The sequence below is a fragment of the Peromyscus californicus genome, unplaced genomic scaffold, assembly GCF_007827085.1.
Source record: "Peromyscus californicus insignis strain IS unplaced genomic scaffold, ASM782708v3 Scaffold_6__1_contigs__length_162567912, whole genome shotgun sequence".
Taxonomy (NCBI): Eukaryota; Metazoa; Chordata; class Mammalia; order Rodentia; family Cricetidae; genus Peromyscus; species Peromyscus californicus.
In genome coordinates, this window is record NW_026294584.1 from 7313372 (window position 1) to 7340079 (window position 26708).

Here is a 26708-nt window from a genome sequence, read left to right on the forward strand (position 1 = left end):
ACAGTCCTCATGTCTGAAAGTTAAGAACAATACATGGACCCACCCTGGAAGACTCAAGCTATGTAGTAAACAGTTTCACCCCCTATATGTTCAAGGGACCTGTTATTATTAGTTTATGCAGAGAAGATACTACCATCATGTCTGTTATGCATGTGTCCTGCACCCTGAGTCAGTAAAACAGACACAATTCTCTTCAAAGTGCTTCTTCACAGGCTCTTTGATTTCTACCCAACAATGGAGATTCTATAGTTGTTGTTATCAGTTCACTGTTTCAACATTTAATTGTTTACTTTATAAGTAATTTCATAAGAGAGGGACATGTTGACAATTCTGCCTCTTTACTAAGAAATTAAAATTTTCTAAGCCTCTTGGTTCAGGCTTGCAGTCCCAGCTACTCAAAAATCTAGGCTGGAAGACCACAGGTTCATACCAGCCTTAGCAAGTTAGTGAGAGCATGATACAAAATACATTATAAAGGAAATCTAAGGGTGTAACTTATTGGCAGAGCAATTGCCTGGCAGTTGTGATGCCAAAGGATCAATTTCCCATGCAACAAAAATACACTGTAATTCCATATATTTATTTTCATAAATATATTTTCATTTATCAATGCTTGGTGTCTAGAAGATGATTTTTAAGTGTGCATGAACTAATGAAGTTTAAGAAAGGCAAAATTAGAAAAAAATCAGACAGACAAGGTTTCTGGAATGAGATATGAACTGGAGTTATGCCAGTCTTGGGTAAACCAGTCTCAGTTTAGGAAATGATTCTTATTAGTAAGGATGCAATAAAGAAAATAAATATTTTACATGAGTTTGTCACATTTCCTGGGCAATCAGTTTATGACCATTTATTACTATATTTCTTATGTTTATAGTTCGGCCTTCAAATTAGGAAAATAGAAAGAACAGGGAAAATTTAGTTCAAGAGGTGGAGACAGCCAGTGATCAAACAAACACCTCAGAAAACACCACTTCCTAAGCTAAGGCAGGGTTAGGTTTAAGACACAGTTCACAGCGAGTCCTGCATTTCTCTTACCGCTGCTTTAGCTTTATAAAAGTAAAAATGAGATTTATCCTTGAGCACACACTTGTAACCCCAGTACTCCACCCTTGGAGATAGGAACATTTTCAGTGTGCCTGCGCCATTTAGTAAGACCCTGTTTAAAATAAAAGCGAAAAGGCAGGATACAGTGGCACATGTCTGGTCTGTAATTCCAGCATTTATGAAGTAGAAACAGGAAGATGGCAAGTGGAAGGCAAGATGCAGCTGCATACGGAGGCCAAGGTCAGGAGAATCACATGAGACTCTGTATGAAAAATCAAACTAAACCAAACCAAAAGCCATAAAAGGAAAACGATTAGAGTTAGGTTACCAGTGGCTTCTATACATACACTGTCCTTTCAAAATTGGCCTTAGTGATGCATTATTTTTTAAAAGAAGGACTAAGAGTGTAAAAAGTACAAGCTCTCATCTATTTTAGTGGCTTAATGGTACTTTGCTTATGTAAGCACAAATCCCACTTGCTTTGAAATGTTTTCTATATCTTAGTTCCACAAAGAATAAGCCAGGCAGTGGTGGCTCACACTTTTAATCTCAGCACTTGGGAGGCAGAGACAGGCAAATCTCTGTGAGTTCCAGGCTAGCCTGGTCTACAGAGCAAGTTCCAGGACAGCTAGGGCTACATGGAGAAACCCTGTCTTGAAAACCAAACAAACAAACAAACAAGAATACGATGAATGGGTCTGAGAGGATGCTGTTAGAACAACTTAAAATTGACAAAAGGAAGCAAAATCCTGGGGTGTGGCATCTGTCTGCTGACGCTGCAGTATAAGCATCTCTGCTGTGATTAGTTTATTAACTTCAATATGTCAGAAACTTATCAGGAGAAGGACATTAATTGCAAATTAATTTATGAGGTCCATATTAATAAGAATTGCTTTTTTGGTGATACAGAACAAGTCTTGGAAAAGTAGTATGTCAGTGAGCACAGTAGAGAAGCAAGAACACAGAGCTAGATGTAAACAGATAGCCACAGTATTCATTTTTAAAGTTCAGATTTAGGAAAGGCAATAAAGAATTACAATTTTTGTCACTCCATACACTAATGTATTTTCTCAGTTCTCTACTGATAGGATAAAAGTCTTTTCATTATATTTATATGCACCAGGAAATATTGATGTGCTACCCAGAAGAGCTGATGAAAGGCTGGACAGAGTTATTTACAGACATTCTCCTTTCCATGCTCTATGTTGAAATAAGAATAAAAACCATAGTTACAAATGAGGATGATTTAAAGTTTCTAACATCATTCCTACTGTCAAAATAGACATTAGTCCTGGAATTTTTATTATGGTCTCAATTTGCTGCACACAGTCTCTGGAATTTTGATTCATGATTCCTCTGGGGAATTGTATTTGCAGGAAACAGTGTCTAGCCAGTTACCTCATTGTCTCTTTAGACAACATATATTTAAGTTGAAGAATTTAATTCAGTTCTTGAAAGATGACTTAGTGTCTCTCTTCTCTACCTGCTCTGAGAAGGCTCTGATTGAGGAGATATGGGATGATCACCAGAGTCTTTACAACAGTTCTGTTTATTTTCATCAGTCCATGGCTGGGCTGCTTTCTAACTAGCCTTTTAACTAAGCTGTTCTATAGTTAAAGCAACCCATCTTACTTCATTTCCTTCAGGATTGTCTTCATATTTTGATGTCTATCTTGCCAAGTGTCACCACATTTCAGGTGTTTCATAGTGTTCTCAGTGGCCATGTGGCTTGCCTTCTTTGTTCACTTTGTACAAGGGGTATAGATTTGTTTATGAAAACATTTTTTTCTTTTTACAAATTTATAGGCAGGGATCTACTCCTGCTTTTAGTCATGGTTTTTTATTCTGGATTCCATGGGTGATTTTTTTACAAGTCTCTGAAATGAAATATAAAATTGTGCACATGCATGCATTGTTCTGCATTAGAGAGAAGAGAGATTGCATCAGATCCTGAAACAGTTAACAAACCCCCACCTTTCTCAGCTAAAAAGTGTCACATACTTTCCCTATAACATATGGCAGTGGTCCTTTGACCATACTTGTACCATACTTGGCATTGTAAAATGGGCAGAAGTCTGTGGAATGTCTTCAGGAGATTGTAATTTCTGAGATACCCTATATACTTTTACAAAAATTACAGGGAACTTTTGTTGATCTCTCTCCCTCTCTCTCTCTCCCTCTCTCTGTCTGAATTTACAATGTTTCAGGTTGAATATGTACCCTATAGTATTTATAATATAATTGAATAAAATTTAATTGTTTTAAGCTTTTTATCGTTAGCTTCATTTCTCTAAAAATCACAGGCAGACATTGTTAGCAATTTGGTTTTAAGAATGTTCTATTTTTTTTTTTTTTTTTTTTTTGGTTTTTCGAGACAGGGTTTCTCTGTGTAGCTTTGCGCCTTTCCTGGAACTCACTTGGTAGCCCAGGCTGGCCTCGAACTCACAGAGATCCACCTGGCTCTGCCTCCCGAGTGCTGGGATTAAAGGCGTGCGCCACCAACGCCCGGCAAGAATGTTCTATTTTTATAATGGGCTTTAGTAGTTGTGTTTTAGAAGCAGATAAAATTCTGGCAGTGTACTTTGACCACTTAGAAATGTTTTTAAGCTTTCATATCTAATATAAGACCCTAAGTAGAAAGATCTGCTTCATAATAATAATAAGATATAGCTTATAACAATAAATGCTAAGTCCTAAAAGACATTGTTTTCCCAATGATATATTATATTCATATTCTTTGACCTGTTTCTAGTAAATGCATGAAAAAATTATTTCATAAATATATTTCAGATATGGCAAAGCATTTCTACACAAAGGTCTTATCTTCCAGTCTCCTTTATCTAGATTTTTACTATAAGTGACTAATTGTAATTGTGGGCATTTCTTCCACAATCTGCCAATATTTGCATAATATTGTGTATGTCATTATTAAACACTACCAAACATAGAAACATTGTGTATGGCACAAGTATCTTATCACCCCTCTGTAGACTATCCATAAAGGAAAAAATGTCAATATTCCTTAGGTTGGCACATGTTTCAAAATGTTTCCTTAAGAGTCTGCTACAATTCTGAACACAACTTTCTATTATTGTAGTCATTTCTAGTCAAATCTTTATCTATTTTTCTTTAAAGCATTCAATATTGTATGCTAACAGCCCAAAGTTTGCTCGAGTGAATAAACAGATAAAGACACGGGTGAATTTTTTCTAATAATTGTATCATACCTTTAAATTAAATAGTAGCTAGTCAGTGAATCTTTTAACAAACCTTTAGAAATACTCTATTTTTAAAAACTATTTTATAACATGAATTCTTTTGCATATATGCCTACTCACTCTGAAGCAAGCATATTGAAGTTATGTAACACAAATTGCTAAATGGTCTTTTAAATAAAAAACCTAGAGCCAGATACTGGAGTTAAAACCTGAGAGTTCAGAGGAATACAAAAAGCCACAGCCAACGTCACCTTACCAGATGCCTCAGTCTCCAAAAAGACCTACTTCCTGTATACCCACGCCTATATGCCTTTCTGTTCTGCCATCTCATTTCCTCTCTTCACCCAACTACATCACTTCCTATCTGTACAGACCTCCAGACCTCTATGGTTAGTGCTGGAATTAAAGACGTGTGTCACTCTGGCTCTGTTCCCCAGTGTGGCTTTGAACTCACAGAGATCTAGATGGATCTCTGTCTCTTAAATGCTAGGATAAAAGGCATGTGCTACCATTGCCTGACTTCCATATTTAATATAGTGGCTGGCTTTTTCCTCTGATCCTCAGATAAGCTTTATTGGGGTGCACAGTTAAAATAGCACTACATTAATGAGATGGCAGAACAGAAAGGCATATAGGAGTGGGTATACAGGAAGTAAGTCTCTTTGGAGACTGAGGCTTCTGGTAAGGTGAAGTTGGCTGTGCCTTTTCCTATTCCTCTGATCTCTCAGGTATTAACTCCAATATCTGGCTCCAGGTTTTTCATTTATATGACCATTTAGCAATTCATGTTACATCTAGCAGCCCAACATTTGTGGCAAGAATTCACTAAAATGTCACTTGTCTGGGGCTCAGGCCTGAGCTGCACACAGCAGGATGAAAAGCCCCTTGTAGCCTTAAAGGCCCCCAGCTCAGGGTAGAGTTTCACATGGCTGAATCTCCACCCCACATGGGCCAGAGTCTCTTTGGATTTTTTCTCTCCTGGTGAGTGATAGGTTCTCTCTGGATTCCCATCTCAGACTGCTACCACACTAGGTAGCTGTTTTGAAACTCCCTCAGTCTTCTACTGTTCCACTCAGTAGGCAGACTTGGTGAGTCAATTAATATATCTTAAAGAGAGAAATGAGTTAAAAGGGAATTTTTTTCCACATTAAAAAATGGAAAACATTTTTACAATGGAGGGAACTTGGTCTCTGTTTGATAAATATTAGGCAGTCTGAAAAAGGAACAATTAAATGAGAGGATAATTAATGTTGATGGGATTTACATAACATCAATTATGAATATTACTTGTTTTATCATTTTTATTTTAGAATTAAAAAGTTTGGTCAATTTGAGTGCCAAGATAAACATTTTAGAAAAACTTGTTTAAACAAATTATAGAGAAATTAAGACCCCCACAGAAGAATTTAAAGTTGAACTTATCTCAGCACTGAATTATACAGTTACAGAGACAGAGACACAGACTAAGGTTACCAGACAGCAAAATTAATCTACCTCATAACCTTACAGGAACAGCCAAATGCTCAAAGCTGTGTACGAACTAACTGGACTCCTGTGGAAATGTTAGATTTGAGGAGACTTGAAGCTATAGTATCATATGGTATGCATTCTCCATTTGTAAAGCAGATGTTAAACCCTTGGTCAACCTGTAATAGAATTATCCCTCAGGACTGGAAAGATTTGGTTACAACAGGCCTAGAGGCTGGGCCACAGGTACAGTGGAGAACTGGGTGGAAAGAAGAGGCTAAAACTATAGAACAATGATGTAGGCCTAAAGGTGTGGAAATTTCCCAGGATCAAATTCTTAGAGAAGGTAATTACTCTGATATACAAAGACAATCTTTATATGGTGACCACATCCTAATTCTATGCTGCATTGTATCCATGAATGTGTGGGGCATAATTGAAGAAGCAGGGAAGAAAACTGAGTCATTTATGAAAGTTATACAGAGCCCACAAGGAACCTTCACAAATTTCTTGCAAAAGCTGTCTTCAGCAATAAATAGAATGATACCAAATTCAGAAGCCAGACAGATAATAATGGAATCTCTGGCTTTTGAGAATGCTAACTCACAATGCAAAAGGGTAATCAGGCAGTTAAAGGCAAGATCAGCACCCTTGGAGGAATGGATTGAGGATACAATTATTATTGAATCTCCTGACCATGATGATATGTGAATAGGAGAGATAATTTCAAGAGGATTGAAGAAAAATAATAATGTCAGATGCTTTAATTGTGGTAAACAAGGCACCTAAAGAGGGACTATAGACAGAGCATTCATAGAAACAATGTTTCTTCAAGGAACATTGGCAGCAGAGCACCCTTCCCTTCTGGATTATGCAGAAGGTGTGGGAAAGACAAGCATTGGACTAATGAATGTAAATCAACAAGGGACAGACAAGGTAATCCTTTGCCTTTGCCATCAGCAAACTCCCTGAGGGGCCTCTCGCAGGCCCTCATGGCAAATTCAGTTCAGTCCTTTCTTGCCATCATAGAAGCAACCCCTTCTCAGAGCAATTAAATAACCAAATGCCTATTGTAATAAACTATGCTGCTCAGGGTGATAGAACAGCTATAGCAAAGAGAACAGAAAATTCAGGAGAAACCATAAAGCAATTTTTTTGGGCAAACTTCTATAAGTGAACAAGGGCCAAAATTAAAAATATGAATAAATGACATTCTCATGGAGGGTCTTGTAGATACAGGTGCAGACATCACAATAATTGCACCAAAATCTTGGCATCCAAACTGACCTCTTTAGGAGGTAAATGTTCAGCTGTTAGGGATTGGAACATTATCTCAGGTGAAACAAAGTTCCAAATGGGTCAAATTTATAGTTCCATAAGGACAAAGAAGAAAATTAAAGCCATATGTGGCTAATATAGCTATGAATTTATGGGACCGTGATCTATTACAACAATGGAATACCCAGATTAACATTCCTCCAACCTCAGAAACAAACCATAAACTAACACATGTTTTGGAGAGAAATATTAAAGATGTTATAAAGAACAGTCATCAGCCATCCAGATTGTACAAGAACAGGGCACAAGAACTGCATCAATAGCTCTACTCTAAAATTGCTAGCAGACAAGTCCATATGGGTTCATCAATGGCCTTTAACATCAGAGAAACTCCAGGCTTTAGGAGAGCTGGTACAAGAACAGTTAAATGCTCAGCATATTGAAGAATCAACCAGCCCTTGGAATTCTCCTGTATTTGTTATCGAAAAGAAATCTGGTAAGTGGAGAATGGTAACAGACCTAAGAGCAATTAACAGGGTAAGTCAGCCAATGGGCTCTCTATAATCAGGAATTCCCTTGCCTATTCTGTTACCTAAAGGATGGCCTCTTATAGTTGTCAATTTAAAAGACTGTTTCTTTTCAATATCCTTACAAGAAAAAGACAGAGAAAGATTTGCCGTCACAGTGCCTACCTTAAATAATTATCAGCTGGTTAAGAGATATCAATGGAGGGTTCTTCCAGAGGGAATGTTAAATAGCCCAACCCTGTGCCAACATTTTGTATGACAGCCATTGGAAGAAATACGTTAAAAAATTTCCTGAATCTATAATTTATCATTGCATGGATGATATTTTACTAGTTGATTGAAATGAAAATAACTTAGAAAGAATGTTTGAAGAAGTAAAGAAAATTTTGCCTTGTTGGGGATTACAAATTGCTCCTGAAAAGATGCAAAGAGAATATTCTGTTAATTATTTAGGATATAAAATAGTTCCACAAAGTATAGACCCCAAAAGGTGCAAATTAGGAGAAATCAATTAGAAACTCTCAATGATTTTCAAAGATTATTCAGAGACATTTCTCATTTATGGATTATTGTTGGGGTAAAAAATGATGAACTGAGTAATTTTTTCAAAGCCTAAGAGGGTGATAAGGACTTAAATAGTCCAAGAGAATTATCAGTGGAAGCTAGAGAGAATTGGCTTTGGTGGAAAAGAAAATACATGTGGATCGTGTGGATCCAAAGCTTGATTGCATTTTGGTTATTTTACCCTCTAAGCATTCTTCTACAGGAATTTCAATGCAGAGGGAAGATATTATATTGGAATAGATATTTCTACCAAATAAACAGAGTAAAAAATTAAAAACTTATGTAGAAAAGATGCCTGAGTTGATTTTAAAAGAATAATTGAGACTTTGTCAATTAGCAGGACTAGACCCAACAGAAATTGTAGTACTTTTAACTAAGTATGATACTGACAAATTATGGGGAGAAAGTGAGTCTTGGCAAAGAGCTTGAAGTATTTTTTTTCTGAGAGATTAACAGCAAATATCCCAAAAGCGACAGAATTCAACTTTTAAAGAGAACTGATTGGATCCTGCCCTGCATTGTATGGGAAATACTAATATCTGGAGCCTATATATTTTATACAGATGCAAACAAACAAGGAAAGGCAGGCTACAAGTCAGAAAATTTAAGTAAAGTGGTTTAAAGTCCTTATAATTCAGTTCAAAAATCTGTATTATATGCTATTCTAAAGATACCAATGGATTTTTCAGAATCACTCAACATAGTTACTGATTCTCAGTATGCTATAAGAGTGGTCTTATATATTGAAACTGCAGAATTTATCCCTGATGAGTCAGAATTAACTTTGTTATTTATTCAGTTACATGATATAATCAGGAATAGGAAGCATCCCTTATACATAACTCACATCCAATTTCATATGGGTCTGCCAGAACCTCTAACACAAGGTAATGATGAGATAGATAAACTATTGATAGGAAATGTGCTGGTAATCTCAGAATTTCATAAAAAACCATCATGTTAATAGTAAAGGTTTAAAAAAGGATTTTTCTATAACCTGGCAACAAGCCAAGGAAATTATAAGGAAATGTCCTATTTGTTTTTTTTACAGTCATATTCCAATATCAGCAGGATGTAATCCAAAGGGTACTCAGAGCAATGAAATTTGGCAGATGGATGTGTTTCATTTTGCAGAATTTAGAAAACTGAAATATGTAAAACACAACATTAATACGTATTCAGGATTTCAGTGGAAAACTGCTCTGAGTTCCAAAAAGGCTGATTCTGTAATTATGTGTTTGCTAGAAGTTATGGCCATCCTGGGTATATCTGCACAAATTAAAACTGACAATGCTCCAGAAATAGTTTTTCGTTTTTTACAATATAAAGCATATTACAGGTATACCACACAATCCTATAGGCCAAGCAGTCACAGAAAGATCAATTCTAAGCCGGGCGGTGGTGGCGCACGCCTTTAATCCCAGCACTCGGGAGGCAGAGCCAGGCAGATCTCTGTGAGTTCGAGGCCAGCCTGGGCTACCAAGTGAGTTCCAGGAAAGGCGCAAAGCTACACAGAGAAACCCTGTCTCGAAAAACCAAAAAAAAAAAAGAAAGATCAATTCTAACTCTAAAGGATATGCTAAATAGAACAGAAAGGGGTAAGAAAAACCCCTAGAAATAGATTACATAATTGCATTAACTTTGAATTTTCTCAATGCTAATAAGAAAGGAACAACAGTTGTGGAGAGATATTGGATAATAGAAAACACTACAGAATTAAAATGCCTATATTCTTCAAAGATGTGCTAACCTCAGAATGGAAAACAGGATATGTATTATGGTGGGGATGAGGTTTTACTTTTGTTTCTACAGGAGAAGAAAAGCTATGGATACCATCAAAATTGATAAAGGTTCAATATGAACAAGAGAGACCTCTTAATGAGAAGAGGTGATAGTTCATCAACCAGCATGACTATTCAATTTAAATTGATTTACACAACTAAAAATTGCTCTTCATTTGGTCAGATATAACTTGCCAAAGGGGCACCTCCCAAAAGTTAGGGTTGGGGAAGGGTTTTGGTTTTTGTCTTTCAGGAGAATGAAGGCTAAGGATCTAAAGAACACTGGACAAATGATACATCTGAGAAAAAGGACAAATCATCTAGAAAAAATATCTCAAAAGAAGAGTAAATTGCCTACTGGTATATCAGTTATAAAATCTCATAAGTCTTCCTAAACGTTTGTTTCTGCTCTTCTCTACAGACACTTAACACAAATGGTCTTTATGTAGTCCCAGTTCAACTAAAAATTAAAGCTGACTTTGAAGTCGGAAAATTGCTCTCTCCTCTAAACTCAAGCCGGCTTGTTAAAAGAAAAAGCAAAATTTCTGTATCATGTCAGAAGAGCCACCTGATATGGGACAAAGAAAACCAAATTTAAGGGACTATTCTGTTGTCACTAATCTCAATTCTTTGGTTCTATTTTGATTCTTTAAAACTTTACTTAAGGTATGAATTTTGTATCAAAATTTATAAGATTAATATATATATATATATATATATATATATATATATATTAAACTTTTGTCATGATATTAATGGTCATATAGAGTACTAAATAATTCTAGAAAAAAAGGCTTCATCTAGCTGCCTGTACATGTTTTTATGTTTTAGTCTCTATCATTTTCTGCAGGGAATCATGACTATGCATAACAGCAGATTTGAAGTCTCAAAAAAGATGATTGGGCCCCACAACTGACAATTCCACAAGGACAATGAAAATACCACTAAACTTACAAACACCACCCAAAGACCTGCTTTGGAATACAAACTGCTCAGGACAATTTCAAGATGGCTGGCTGAAATGATTCAGCCTCACAGACTACTCAAGCAAGGACCTGAGATAAGCCCTGCACTTTTGCATTATGTAGAGACTGGGCAACAAATGAAACAACTACCTCTCTCAGAACTTGACATTTAATTTAATTTTTTTCTTTTCAGGATCCCCTAAAGATGCCTTTGCCCCCAAATAGCAGGAAGTAATTTTAAGAACATGACGCCCACATTCACAAGAGGTGGGATGGGTGGTTTTTGGTTTTTCAAAGCGTTTTGGATAATTGTCTTAGTTGGTTACAAGTTGTTATTGTAACAGGAAAGAAGCTAAACAAAGGAGATCAGATTTAAGGTTATTGTTTGTAAAAAAGAAAAAAGAAGATATAGATAAGAGGTAGATTATTGAATCTACTCTGGAAAAAAGATATAGAACTAATAGAATAAAGGGTAGATCATTGAATGTACTCTGAAAAGAAAAAAGAGAGAATATGAATATGATAAGATGAAAAGGTAGATTATTGAATCTACTTTTAAAAGGCAACTACTAGTTTTAAATATTTTACATTGGATTGGACTTTTGTATATTGTATACAAATCATGTATATTGATACCAATTTGAGATTGATTTTATTAGAATATATTGTACATATATTTTTAATCTTGTTCAAGGTATTGTGCCTATACAGTTCATTTAAAAATATAATGCAGTTTGCTAATCCTTAAAAGCTATTATTACCAACTAATTAGGATATAAAGAAATGAAAGTTAGTAGTTAATCATTACAATCAAACTTATAGTCATATTAGGTATATTTTCAAGTTCAAGCAGAGATATATTTTAGATATACAGGTCATCTTCAAATACTTCAGAGATCTGCAGAATATGATATTTAAGATGTTTTAATAACATAATTTTTTTCCTTTTTTTATGACTATGAGACATGTCTGCTCCTGGCAGCACCAATCTACTTCAGAGAAAAATGATGGATATTGAAGAAATTCCACATGGAGTTTACTTTCACTGTGGCAAAAGTTAGTCAGTCGCTAGGCAAGAAAATGCCCTTGCATCAACTGCTGACAGTATGCTGTCTAAAATAGACAAGCAGGACACAAAACAAAGGACTACTGATCCTTGCCAAGACAAGGTAGGAAGGCTCTTTAGGAAATCCTGCTTCACAGATTAATCTGTCAGATATGCTAAGTCTGTAGGCTGAAGATGATGGTCCCAACATTGCAGAGAAAGCTCAGGGGACTGTCCAGGCAGCCAGCTGTTTCAGTCATTTCTCAAAATTTTTGGAAGTCACTTGTTTGTACTTCCTATTTTACTAGGTAATATTATTCTCTTCTCAGGTCTCTGAGGGAGTTGAAGATTAGATAGTTATAGTTTTCCTTGTTAAGAAATTTAGAAAAGAAACTCACTAAAGAAGTATAAAGTGTGTAAGTTTGAAAGACATCAAAAGATAGTTTTTCAGTTGGTAATACAAGTTAGGATAAAAAGTGAAGCCGGGCGGTGGTGGCGCATGCCTTTAATCCCAGCACTTGGGAGGCAGAGCCAGGTGGATCTCTGTGAGTTCGAGGCCAGCCTGGGCTACCAAGTGAGTACCAGGAAAAGGCGCAAAGCTACACAGAGAAACCCTGTCTCGAAAAAAACCAAAAAAAAAAGTGAATTAGGTACATTTTAGACTCACCAAAATAGGATAGATAATGGAATATTTTCTCTGAATTTGTCAAATGCAAATGGACTAGACATTGGTGATGTATTTATTGCTTGTATATATTGTATGTAGTTATTGTACTTATTGTATATAGTTTTTCTTATATTAGTTATAACTTTTTTATTTCAGACAAAAAAAGGGGAAATGTGGTGATATTTTATTTGTACAACCCAATAAGGCTTATCTGGAGATCAGAGGAAAAAGCCAGCCACTATATTAAACATAGAAATCAGGCAATGGTAGCACATACCTTAAACCTAGCATTTGGGAGGCAGAGATCCATCCGGATCTCTATAAGTTCAAGGCCACACGGGGAACAGAACCAGGCATGGTGACACACACCTTTAATCCCAGTACTAACCATAGAGGTCTGGAGGTCTGTACAGACAGACAGGAAGTGATGTAGTTGCACAGAGAGGAAATGATATGGCAGAACAGAAAGGCATATAGGCGTGGGTATACAGAAAGTAGGTTTTTTTGGAGACTGGGGCATCTGGTAAGGTGAAGTTGGCTGTGGCTTTTCGTATTCCTCTGATCTCTCAGGTTTTAACCCCAATATCTGGCTCTGAGTTTTTTATTTATAAGGCCATTCAGGAATTCATAAGTTTTATTGGGGTACACAGATAAAATATCACCAGAAAGTTAGAATTGTCTGAGTAGCATTTTTCCTTCCCTTATAATAAACATGTTGAACTACAGAGCTACATAAGGTCATTTCTGGTTTGGTAACATTTTTTTCTGTAAAGAGAAGTACACATATCTCCCTGTGGAGTCTGTGTATTGCGTAAGTACACATACAAACATTAACACTGATATGGCTTGTAGGGGAAATCACTTATTTAGTGGAAATGACTCTGCAGGTCACAAGTTGGTAATCATTTCCAGACAGCTTTAATCACCCTGCCTCATTTAGAAAGCCTTGTGCATTGCCAAGCAAAGTGTATGGATTATAATACCACTTAGCTCAACTATAAATAAAAAAAAATCCTTGTACATTTTGGTGCAGAACTTGTTTATTTTACCTATTACATTCTACTGTAATGGCTTCTGCTTTGCTAGATTTTGTTTTCTGCCATTTGGATGGCAGAAATTTGGGTGTAAGTTGTGAGGGATGTAATTACCCCCAATAACAATGTAGGCTAAAATAATCTCTTACAGAAGAGCAGGATCCATTAGAGGAGAATGACTCAGAATGCAGAAGTGAGGTTCACATTGACCCAGGAAGGAGAAACAATGCATCTTAACTCTTTGGAATGCGACTCTGACATCTGGCCACATTACCAACAAGATGGGTCTTTTGTATTGTTTGCCTGACGAAAAGGACTCCATAAATGTGGAAATCTATGAATATATACCCTGGGATGAGTAGAGAGGCTAAAAACCAATTGTTGATGACCAGAACAATATTCATATTTAAAATCATAAATGATGGAGTTTGATTGAATAAAATGTATGACTAGAATCCCTAAAGCCGAAGAAAAAGCAGCAAAACTAGTTCATTTATGATGGCTGTATGGGAAGGAGAATTCAAGCTGTTAAACACTAATGCTTTAATAAAGCACATCACTTCATTCAATTAGTGGGAGAAGTTCAGTACTGTAGCATCAAAATTCCATTTATTTTCTTTAGATTTAGAATATTAAAATTTGTATTATTATGTTTTTCTATATCTAAGATGAAAACTTAACTATGAAGTCAAGAAATGGGATATTTTCTGTAACTTATTCAGCAAATGACTATTTTATTTCAAGTGTGTCTCTTTGGGTTAGCATTGTTACATAGAGAAGAGAAAGCATCAAAGATATGTTAGTGAGGTCATAGATCTGCATAGGGACTTGGCTGCTTAAACTTGACTTGTCTTAAGTCATACAAAATCAGTTTTACTACACCAACATTTTTTCTTTACTTGAATATTATTAAAATCTATGAAACACCATGGATTTGTCTTGTTTGCTGTGAAATGATTGTAAATTCAGGTCTTTCCTAATTCCAGCCCTCTCAGTCTTAAGACATCCCATGTTCCAATAGTTTCCATATCTACTAAGCACAAACTTCTTCTTTCTTCCAAAGCTACACCTCCAACCCTTTTTGTCCTGAAAGAGAAAAGAGCTTATACAATCACTTCCTTGTAGTTTACAATATTCTTCCTGTGATAATTGATACCTATTCCTTGAAAAGTTTTCTCTTCTCTACATGAATATATGAATGATTTTTCTTAAACTGCATTTTTATGTTCCTCTACAATGGAGGAAGACTTCCCAGGAAAACTTACCTTATTTTCAGCCTCAACTATTGAAAAAAGTGTACCATAATTTGACACTGTGTAGTAGTTATAAACTATACTAAACTTACTAAGTTAAATGTGTTAAGGAATGAATGCTTGTGTTTCTTCAAAATGCGTGTGTTCCAATCCTAACCAATATTGCTTCCTAAAATAGAAAGCAGCCAAATATCTTTTCTAAGTATAAAATAACATTTTACATAATAAATTATTCCTGAGTATTAATTTAAAAAGAAAAAACACACTATGATAAGAATGAACAGAACTGGGGCTGGAGAGATAGCTCAATGGTTAAGAGCACTGGGTGATCTTTCAAAAGGATAAGGGTTCAATTCCCAGCATCAACATGGCAGTTCACAACTGTCAGTGCCAGGGGATCTGACACACTCATACAGACTTACATGCAGGAAAAACCCCAATGTACAGAAAATAAATAAATCAATCTTTTTAAAAAATGAACAGAATTACTAGGAATTCTAAATAGCAAAGAAAACCATAAATGATTATGGTTGATATGTTTGTTTCACTTGGACACTGCTGGCTAAAAGCTACAATAGTTACCCCTTATTGTGCTGTTGAGATATTAAAGTAACTGTTTCATTTAATGTCTTTCAGTGCCAAAACAATAGGGTAATTCCTGTGAGAGTTCTCAAGAACTTCCTGTGAGTGTGACTAATTCAAACTCCTTCAGAATTACAGGTTATCATTGTTACTTACTGAAGTTGGAACTGTTTTTCTGGAAGAAGTTGGCTGTGTTGTGGTCCAGGGAAGCACATGAATTATGACTGTAGTAGTGGCTGTCAGCTGAGTAGCAGCATTCTCACCCAATTCATCAGTGACTTCAATAAGTAACTGGAACGTCACTACATCTTGAATTCCTTGAAATAGATCATACTGGAAATTCTGCCCAGTGGCCAGAAATGGAGACTCAGCACCTTCTCTCCAAAGTGTGAACTGATTATTTGTGTTTCCTAAGAAGGATGAGGTAATAAAACAATGGAAACTCTATTATGAATGCTTATTTCCATTTGCTTGCTTAAGTTTTTGTTTAAAATATATTTTATGAAATGTTCCCAACAGTTACAAAGTATCTGACATGAGAATCTCATGGAACAGCATGGAAGTAACCAATTTGAATTCACATGCTTTACCTCTTATGATTGAATAGCTTAGATGATCCTGTGGAGAATCCTTGTCTAAGCAATTGAGGCGAGTGAAAGGACCCCTAAAGGTGGCATAAATCTGAATTTCAAAATGTGGTGGTGTGCATACAGGAGGCTCATCATTCACATTCTACAACAAAAGAATATTTTCTTAGGTTAAATCATATTTCAAAAATCTCACCATATACAATTAGTCACTTTTCTAATTTTTATTGCGTATAGTGTTGGCCTAGATAATTTGCAGTAAACTATAGAAATACATCACACACACACACACACACACACACACACACACACACACACACACACAGAGAGAGAGAGAGAGAGAGAGAGAGAGAGAGAGAGAAAGAAACAGACAGAGACAGAGAGACAGAGACAGAGAGAGACTTACAGTGACTCAGATTCTATGATTGCAGAATAATGATGGTCATTTAAATGCTCAAAGCTGATGTCCACAGGATTCCTCACTTCTGCAATTTTTCCCAATGTGTCTCTTCACAGAAACATTATTTCACCATTTTTTCCTACTGACTTATTCATTCACCTTTTTATTTTCCCTTGAGTTACTAACTTGTGAAATAAAATAGATATAGTAGACAGCTGATGTTACTGATTGGAAACCGTAGTTACCCCTTCATGTACAACACATAGGAAACAGTACTACTTAATTTTCAAGTGCCTCATGCCTAAAAGCCTAGAATTGTGCTGAGGAGCTCTGCTGTCCTATTAAGGGGCTTACAATTTCACATTATGAACTGATGACCTGCATCATCTAAGTTACCGGAAGAGTGAAATGACAGGGGCAGGAAACAATAAATTGACTTGAATTCACAAATTTGGAAGGATTGTGGTTACCTTTAAACATTCATCTATGTACTTAACATAGTATAAACAAGTATAAAATGATTAACAGGTATAAAAAAGTAAACATGTCATTTTAAGAATTAAGAAATAGCCAAGAAAATATTTTTCAGAAATAAATTATCTAAATGTTTTTACAATTGCTGTTATTATCGTATACGGTTCACATTCATTGGTGGACTCAGAGTGCATCTCTGAACAACCTCCCAAGATTGCAATTCTCCTCAATCGTTTTGATATTCCCATTATATTTTGAAGCTCTGGGAACATTCTGGAAGAAGGAATTCTTAGTGCTCCAACATCATGGCCAGCTTTTAAGCTTGTTCTTAAATTAAGCAAAGGGGATCCTGCCAACCTTGAATCATCAGTTTCTTATTTTGAGGTGCTGTTTCTATGGCTTGGAATTTAATATATCATTCCAATCTTGCTTGCCAGAATTAATTTTGGCAAAAGACCATCATTTTCTTAAGTAACTGGATCTCCAATTACACTAGAACATAGCATATTCATGTTTCTAAGTTATTATTCTTTATGGAAATTTGACCAATACAAAGTATACAAGAAAGGCAAAACTATGGTTTTAGTTGTTCATACACCTTAAAATCACCATAATTCTGGAACAAACATACTCTGAAATGTTATTATATGTATTTATTAACTAAGTTTCAATAAATAAAAACAAACTTAGCCAGTAAATTTGGTAAATTCTTTAAAACCTGTTCCCAATTAAAGAGAAATAAATTGAGATGCAATTATCTTTGGGTAATCTGGAAAGGCATTTTCAATCCCTGTGTTGTTTTATGATTACCTAAGGTGGTTATTAAATAAAACATACTATTTAAGTTTTCTTAATTCCTAAAAAATAAAATGTATTCCCAATACATAAATCATAATTTAGCAATATTTATCACTTTAATTTCATTTGGACTAGAATAGATTGTCTTTACATACAGAAATTCATCAAGCTTTTAAGTGCAAGAGTTGGAGACATGGCTCAGCAGTTAAGAGCATTCACTGTTTTTGTAGCGGACCCAGGTTCAGTTCCCAGCACCTATATGGCAGATCACCCCCATCTGTAACTGGATTTCCAGCAAATCAAGCACATTCTTCCGACCTACTGGGACATCAGGTATACACATAGTGTGTATCCATACAGGCAAACATGAATACACATACACTAGAAAAGGTAAATAAATAAAATAAAATAAAAGGTAAATCTGTTTTAAGTTTTTTAATACAAATATAGTAAGTTTGGAGAACTTGGTAAACTGTGGACCATTTATTTAATGTGATTTAGACTCTGATTTTAAAGTAAAATGGAAGGACTAAGTGGATAGTTATGAAGTTGGGTGCTCTTGTGTTTGGTGCATAGATGTTTAGAATTTTGATGTTCCCTTTGTGGATTTTTCCTCAATGAGGATGTAACGTCCTTCCCTACCTCTTCTTGATTAGAGTTGGTTTGGGAGTCTATTTTGTCAGTCCCAGCACTGAAAGGGGAATTGGAGACAGAGTTCCATCCCTAACCAAGAAGCTATTTGCAACTGATAGCTGCTGGGAAAGGAGGAATCTATATTCTCCAATGGAGGGAACTGGGTACATGAACCATACTCCAAGACAGACCTCATGCCAGGCTCTCTCTCTCTCTCTCTCTCTCTCTCTCTCTCTCTCTCTCTCTCTCTCTCTCTCTCTGTGTGTGTGTGTGTGTGTGTGTGTGTGTGTGTGTGTGTGTGTGTGTGTGTTGTACACTTTTTGGTTTTTTTTTTTTGTCTAATTGGTCTTTTTCTTGTTCATCTTAATTTTGATTTTAGTGTTTTTTGAGGATTTTTGAGAGAGAGAGAGAGGTGGGGGAGGACACCAAGTAGGGTAGGTAAGGAATTAGGAAGGATCTGGGAGGAGTTGCATTAAGGGAAAATATGATAAAAAAAAAACTATATGAAAAACTCAAGAATAAAAACAATTTAAGAAGAGGAAGGGATAAAATACATGGTTACAAATACTCATGGTTGGTACAGGTTTGGCACATTGAAATAGCTAGGTAGGAGACAAAATCAGGCGGGGCTGCAAAGTAGAGATAATAAATAGAAGAAGAGAGAAGAGGGAGGAGGGAGAAAAGGAGAAGGATAGGATGGCACCAGGAGCCAGCCACTCAGCCACACAACCAGCCATGAAGTAAAAAATAAAGAAAGGAATATAGAATAAAGAAAGGAAAAAGCCCAGAGGCAAAAGGTACATGGGATAATTTAAGTTAAGAAAAACTGGCTAGAAACAAATCAAGCTAAGGCTGGGCATTTATAAGTAAGAATAAGTCTTTATGTATTTATTTGGGAGCTGGGTGGTGGGCCCCTCAAGAGCAAAGAATAAAAAAATAAAAACAACTACACAGGGTAGAAGGAAAGACCCAATTCTTGTAAGATGTCCTCTCAACTCCTCAGGAACTCACACAAGCATGTCAAATAAATAAATAGATTTTAATTAAATTAAAAAGAAAAAAGAAATTATGTGAAACTGGGAAAAAAGAAATTATGAGGATCTCAATGTCCATTTATATTTAAAAGCTTTAATAATAAAAAAAAAAACCATATAGTGTGATTAAAATGCCAAAAGCTAAAGTGTGTACTGATAGCATGCACAGTAAAGAGGCAAATGAAATGAACTCAAGCTTTATAGGCTTAAGTTGGTTAGGACAAGTTCTCGATCGTGATGCTAACGATGATATTTATTAAGCTTTGTAATCGTTACCCGTAACTGTCTCTCATGTTTTGTGAAGGGAGAGGTAGAAACTTCCTTCACTGATTTCTCTTCCCTACCTGACATTCTTGAAGGCTTTAACATAGGAAAGTTCTAGAGTCAAACTACCAAGTAATACCCACAGCAAGAAGCCTTTTTAAGACCATTTGATTGGAGAGACGTTTCCCAGCCTTTTATTCTGAGGTAGTGTCTATCTTTGAAAATGAGGTGTGTTTCTTGTATGCAGCAGAAAGATGGGTCCTGCTTGTTAGCCTGTGTCTTTTTATAGGTGAATTAAGTCCAACGATATTAAGGGATATTAATGACCAGTGATTGTTAGTTCCTGTTATCTTTTGGTGGTAGTGTGTGTGTGCTTCTCTTCTTTGGGGTTTACTGCTGTGGGGTTATCTATTGCCTGTGTTTTCGTGAGTGTATCTGACTTCCTTAGTCATTTAAGTGATTATCATGATAACTTGTCAATCATCATCACAAAGCAGTGAGGAAATGCAAGCTAAGTTCGGTTAGAACAAAATAGTGATAACACCAAATGATGAAGAAATGAAATTGAATTGCTTGCACTTCATGGATGGGTATAGAGTGATCATGTCACCTTGGAAAAATTGTTAAGAGTTTCCAGACACCCAAGAACATATTTCTGGGTGTGTCTATGAAGGTCTGTGAAGAGTTTAACAGATGAGTACTAAAATTATGCAGTGAGATTTACCCAGCCATGAGGGTGGACATTTTTCAATCCACTGAAGAGTCAGACTAGAAAGACTCAACTTCTACTTCAGTTGAGCTTGAGAGCTCCAGGTTATTTCGTTTTGATACGTTAAAACTGATTAGAATGTCCCCATTCCCAATCTTTAGACTGGGACCAAATGGGACCAAATGGGACAGTGGTACTAATCACGCTAGCTTCCCCTCCATGCTCTTGAGTTTTCAGGACTGGATTAAATATGCAGCACGTTTCCACAAGGTTTTGTTAACTTCTGCTCAAGATAGCACAGTTCTTTTCTCCCTGAGTTCAGATTTGTAATATTCTTATACTTTGGGAACCTCAACGAGAAATATAATATAAATTTTGATACACAACACATGATATTCACAAAGTGAAGGGGCAGAAATACAACTAGATAGACAGGTATAATCTTCTGATTCAGATAGTTATTTTTCCAGAATGATGAAGAAAACCTGAACACGGTAAGTAAACAAAATTGTATACAAATAGTCCTCTAAGAAATGATAGAATCATCAGAAAAGGACAAGAAAAATAAACATACTTGAACTGAATAAAGTAATATTTTAAATATTAAAACATGAATAATTCAAAATTTGATTAAAGTATAACTAGTTCATAAATTAGAAATAAGAGTAAGAAATTTAAAGTTTATACATACATAGTACTTGTAGTTTATGTTCAGATCCTTGATATCTGATCTTCTTTAATAATCATAAACTCTGGGGCCATGGAGATGGTTCAGTGGGTAAGAGTACTTGCCACCAAGCCTGAAAATCTGAGTTCAAACCCCAGAACCACATGGTAGAAGAGAACCAACTCCCACAAGTTATCCTCTGACCTCCACACAGAAACAATGGCATGGGTTATGCTCAGGCATGCATGTATACACAAAGCAAGCAAGCAAGCAAACAAACAAACAAATAAATAAATAAATAAATAAATGAATGAATGAATGAATGAATGAATGAATGAATGAATAAATAAATAAATAAATAAATAAATAAATAAATAAATAAATAAATAGAAAGTTAGTATCGTAAGTGGAAACTTTCCCAAATAGAAACAACACTCTTTGGTGTCCCTATTGAGGCTATTGAGGCTATCTGCAACTAAAATAAATTTGCTACCATCTAAGAGCATTACTTGAAAAATAAAACAGAAATCTAAAATTTTATATAATACAAAAAACCAATAATATATGTCTTAGCTTTTTCTCTGTCTCTGTCATTCTCTCTTTTTTTTCCTCTGGCCCCTGTTTCTTTACCTCTCTTTCTCTCTCTCCTCGAGGTTTTTTTTTGTTTCTTTTCTTTCTTTCTTTCTTTCTTTCTTTCTTTCTTTCTTTCTTTCTTTCTTTCTTTTTGCAAGTAATGAGACAATGTAGGCAGTTGTGTAAGATTTGCAAAGAAAGTTAGAAAAGGTCCTTGAAATACTTGTCAGACCCCTCACTTCAATTGACTCATATTTTCTGGAAGTTAGGATAAAAGACTGGAATATATCCCTTAACTGGCACAGTGGGATTCAAAACTCATTCCTTTATTATGTTTTTCTTCTTAGTTTATGGGATCAGTTTTCCATATGGTATTCGTAGTACTTACCGGAAAGTTTGTGTGTTGGCTTTCTCCCGTGTAAAACATATGTTCTTAAGTTCTTGGACTCTGAGTGAACATCCTCAGTCTCAGAGGACACCCTGGGGCCATTTTCATGTTATCTCTGGGGTTTAAGCACATACAGCCTCTAGCCTCAGTCTGGGCTTGCATTACTCAGGAAGGCCTTTCAGTTCTGGGTGGGCACAGACCTAATTTTCTCCTTGTCTTTTTTTTTTTTTTTAACTCATTCTAACTATGCTTGAGCCAAATAACAACAAAAAAAGTATTAATATACTTCCTACCCCTCCTTCTATTGTTGCTGTGGTTATTTGCTTGGTTGGAAAAATGACAAGCAGAGTAGTTTGTATTAAACAACAGCAACATTGAAAATGGAATCAAGCTCATATACAGTGTAAAAAAATAACAAAAATGAAAAGCAGCCCCCTTCAGGGTTTGTTTCTGCATTTTCTTGTTTTGGCCAAAGAAGAAAGAGAAGACTCAAAAAGAAAAGTTCTCATGTGGGTAGACTATCCAAGGTTGTTTTCATCCCAGTGTTGAGAATCTCCTGAGGAATCCTGGTTTCCATGGCAAGTGCAGTTATATGTCTGACACGCTGCTCTAATACAAGATGGTATGGATGTTGACAGACAGCAAACGGCACTGCAGCCAACACAAGAGTATCTGCTCATCAGAATCTGGAACTTGCTTTGTTATGGTCTGGCACACTCCCAGGGCTCAAACTGGAGTAAAAATAGTGACACTACTGGGGATTCTTCAACAGTCATTTGTCCCCATCTTTTCCAGGTCCCTTAGCTTTCCAAAAGAAAGGTTTGTTTTTTCTTCACTTTCAGAACATAGAATATAGCCCCGTCTACTTTAATGAAGTCATCCAGGGTTTTCAAGAATAAGTTCCTCAGATTTTAGCCCTTAAAATAAAATTTCAGTAATATGTATCTATTACATCTTATCTAAATCAAGTAAGTCTTATCCACTCATCCTACTAAAGAGCATCCCACTTCCTTCTAAATTTGAGCAGTAATAAACAGAGATGCTATAGACATCTGAATACCAGCTTTGGGGTGGACAGTTAACTAAACTAAATGTTATTGAGCTTTACTTCCAGATAGTGTCATTGAGTATTTTTACTTCATTAGAAAATGTTGAACTTGAACTTGTCCAGAGTAGACACACAGTTCTTTACTGCTGGTAGGGAACACAAGTGCCTGTTGTCCCACAGCTTTCTCGGCATTTGATAGGGTGGGTGTTTTTGTTTTCACCATTTAAATGAATTTCTATTAGTCTTTCATTATAGTTTTAATATTTCCCCTTTTGATCACACTGTTGGGCAGGTTTTATTATGCTTGCTTCCACCTACAAATCTTTAGTAAAATATCTGCTCTTTTTTTTTGTTGCTGTTGTCATTCACACCTTGCTAAACTATCTTTTCTTACTGCTGATCTTTTTTTGCATTTTTGGAATACTTTGGACAATGGTCTTAAAGTAGGCACATCTCTTACAAGTATTTTTTCTCACACTGTAGTTTGTCTTTAAGTTTTTGGACATCATCTTTCAGAAACAAAAAATAACGAATTTTGGTGAAGTCCAGTTGGTCAGATCTTTCCTGTGTTCTGTGTCCATGGTGTATCTTTAAGATTGGTACTAAAAGTAGCACAGAATTCTTCTGTTTTCTAGGAGTTTTACAGTTTCCCTTTTACATTTAGATGTAAAATCACACTGAGTGTGACCCAAGAGTGTGAGGTCTTTGCCCATCTGCCTCCAGCACCACTCACTGGAGACACTGTCTTTGATGACTGATTTGGTTTTGTTCTATCGATTTGTTTCTCTGTTCTTTCATTAATATGACACCATTTAATTACTGTGCATTCATTTTTTTTTGAGCCAGCACTTCACACTGTAGCTATGTAGACTAAGCCAATCCCAAATTCATGGAAATTCACCTAGCTGGGCCTCCCAGGTGATGGAATCAGAGGCATGAGCCACTACAGCATGCTATATTGTTTTAAAGATTTTGTTCATATTCTTCAATATTTTATTCATAGTATTTGGCTCTTCCAAATCGCCTGACAATATCCATAAAGTGAATATGTGGAATTTTTACTGGATTGCAATTATTCTTTAGAGCAAGTTGTAAATAACTGGTATGTTAACAATATTGAGTCATCTCTCTGTGAACAGGAAATAACTCTCCTGTAGTTCTTAGTTCTTTTATTTCCTTCATTTGAATTTTACAGTTTTCTTCATATAGACATTGGACCTATTTTGTTATCTTTATACCTAATGTTTCATTTTCTTGACTTTTTATGTGAGTAATATTATATTTATGATTTCAAATTCCACTTGCTCATTGTGGATTATTAGAAAAAATAACCTTTAGAATATTATACTAATATCTGATAAACTTTTAATAATATCTTTGTAGCTCTAGGATTCTTAATTTATTCTTTTGTATATTCCAAATATAAAAATATCTCACACAAACAAAAACAATTTTATTATTTCTTCGTTTCAAATACATAAGTCTCCTGTCATCTCTCCTTGCATTAAGCAGAATTTCTGCTATAATGTCCAAACAAAGATGAGAATGGACATCCTCATGCCATTAAGTAGAATATTTGCTGTGGGATGGTCTGTATGTCAAGGGTGTTGCTGATTGGTCAATAAATAAATCACTGATTGGCCAGTGGCCAGGCAGGAAGTATAGGCGGGACAAGGAGGAGAATAAAGCTGGGAAGTGGAAGGCTGAGTCAGAGACACTGCCAGCCGCCACCAGGAAAAGCAGCATGTGAAGATGCCAGTAAGCCACGGGCCATGTGGCAAGGTATAGATTTATAGAAATGGATTAATTTAAGCTGTAAGAACAGTTAGCAAGAAGCCTGCCATGGCCATACAGTTTGAAAGCAATATAAGTCTCTGTGTTTACTTGGTTGAGTCTGAGTGGCTGTGGGACTGGCAGGTGAGAGAGATTTGTCCTGACTGTGGGCCAGGCAGGAAAACTCTAGGTACAAATATTAGTTTGAAATTTTTGTTTTTTAGATGTATTCTATCAAGTCAAGAAATTCTCTATTCCTATTTTGTTTAGAATATGCATCATGAAGTAGTGTTTGATTTTATCAAATGTTATTTACTGTCTGTGTTAGTTAGGGTTTCAATTGATGTAAAGAGACACCATGATCATGGCAACTCTTATAAGAGAAAATATTTAATTGGGACTGGCTTAAAGTTTCAGAGGTTTAGTTCATTATCACCATGATGGGACACGACAATGTGCAGGCAGACATGGTGCTGGAGAAGGAGCTGAGAGTTCTATTGATCCACAGGCAGCAGAAGTGAAGACTGTCATGCTGGGTGTGGCTTGAGCATATATGAGACTGCAAAGCCTGCCTCCACAGTGATACACTTCCTCCAACAAGGCCACATCTTCTAATAGTGCCATTGTCTATGGACCAAGCATTCAAACACACGAGTTTATGGGGGCCATACCTATTCAAACCCCTACACTATCTATTGGTGTAATTGTACCAATTTTCTTTTTTAACCTGGTAGAATGCTGGAATATATTAATAGATTATAAAAATATTAAATTATCTTTGCATACCAGGAATAATTATGTGATCATGATGTACTGGTATCTGTGTACATTTGAGATATGATTTGCTATAATTTATTGGAGATATTTGTGTGTACATTCATGAGAAGCAGTGGTCTGTCATTTTCTTATGATATTTTCATCTGTATCCAGCATGTAATTTTGTTACCTTGTTCAAAAAGTTCATTTTTTCATTTCCATAAATAGAACAAATAATTCCTATCAAGTGCTTCTGACACTGTTATACAAAAAGTCGATGAACATGCTGATGATCTTTTCACTAACAAACAAGACAGAGGCCTTTATATGCCCTGAATGCAAGGAAAGCAATGGTTTTAAGGATGGACAGTATTTCTGTACATCATCTTTGGACCTACAGGTTACAAAAAGGGTCAGAAACATCTTCTCTTAAGAAAAAGACATTTGGTTGAGGGTATAATATTTTCAGCATATGCTTTCAAGATTGGAAGATATTGATTTTTCACTTATAGGAGAAATCTGAATTATTTATCTCATGTCTAGGTTAATGCTCAGTTTCAAAATCCTATTTGATAAAGACAACAAAAACCATTTGAATGTTATTGTTTGGTTTATTTCTGTTTGCCTTTTCCTTTTTGTAGCCCTAAGCTCACTGTGTAGCTGTGAATGGTGGGTGTAGAGTTGATCTCAGTGCCTTTGCCTGCCTCACCTGGAGCTGCAGGCATGCTCTACTGCACCAAGCATCCCTCTCTCTCCCTTTTTAACTTTGCAAATTTCTACAATATTCTTTCCTTTGTAAGATCTAAATATTAGTGATGGATAAACAAGACCTAGTCATCTTGGTTTATAGAATTATTTCTTTGATATCCCACCAAGTTCTAGAGATCATTGTTTAAATCCTTTTGATCTTCATTCTAGGTCCTCTTCAATGTCTCATATTAACTTGAACACATTATCATTTTCTTTGGACATTGGTATTCATCTAGTTTTACAAGTTCTGCAAACTTTGCCTTTTGAAAGTGTTCATAGACTTTTTTATGTATCTGAGACCACAGTCATGTCTCTGGATTTTATTTTAAACTCCCTTCCAATGCAGCAGTTCACTTAGATGGCATATGTCATATAGAGACTGAATTCTGTCCCTCAGAAGACATTTCATTTTGCGTACTTAAATGA

At 35.8% G+C, this 26708-nt stretch overlaps 1 protein-coding gene across 1 annotated transcript in view; it reads right to left on the reverse strand.

The window, feature by feature from the left end:
- The window catches only part of LOC128098662 (cadherin-related family member 3-like), a 164790-nt gene that overhangs the window by 77331 nt on the left and 60751 nt on the right, over positions 1-26708 (reverse strand). The window contains exons 17-18 of the mRNA XM_052719972.1: positions 16019-16160; positions 15585-15838 (exon numbers count right to left, since the gene is read on the reverse strand). Of these exons, the coding sequence (XP_052575932.1) occupies positions 15585-15838; positions 16019-16160 (396 nt within the window). The remainder of the gene's footprint in view (positions 1-15584; positions 15839-16018; positions 16161-26708) is intronic.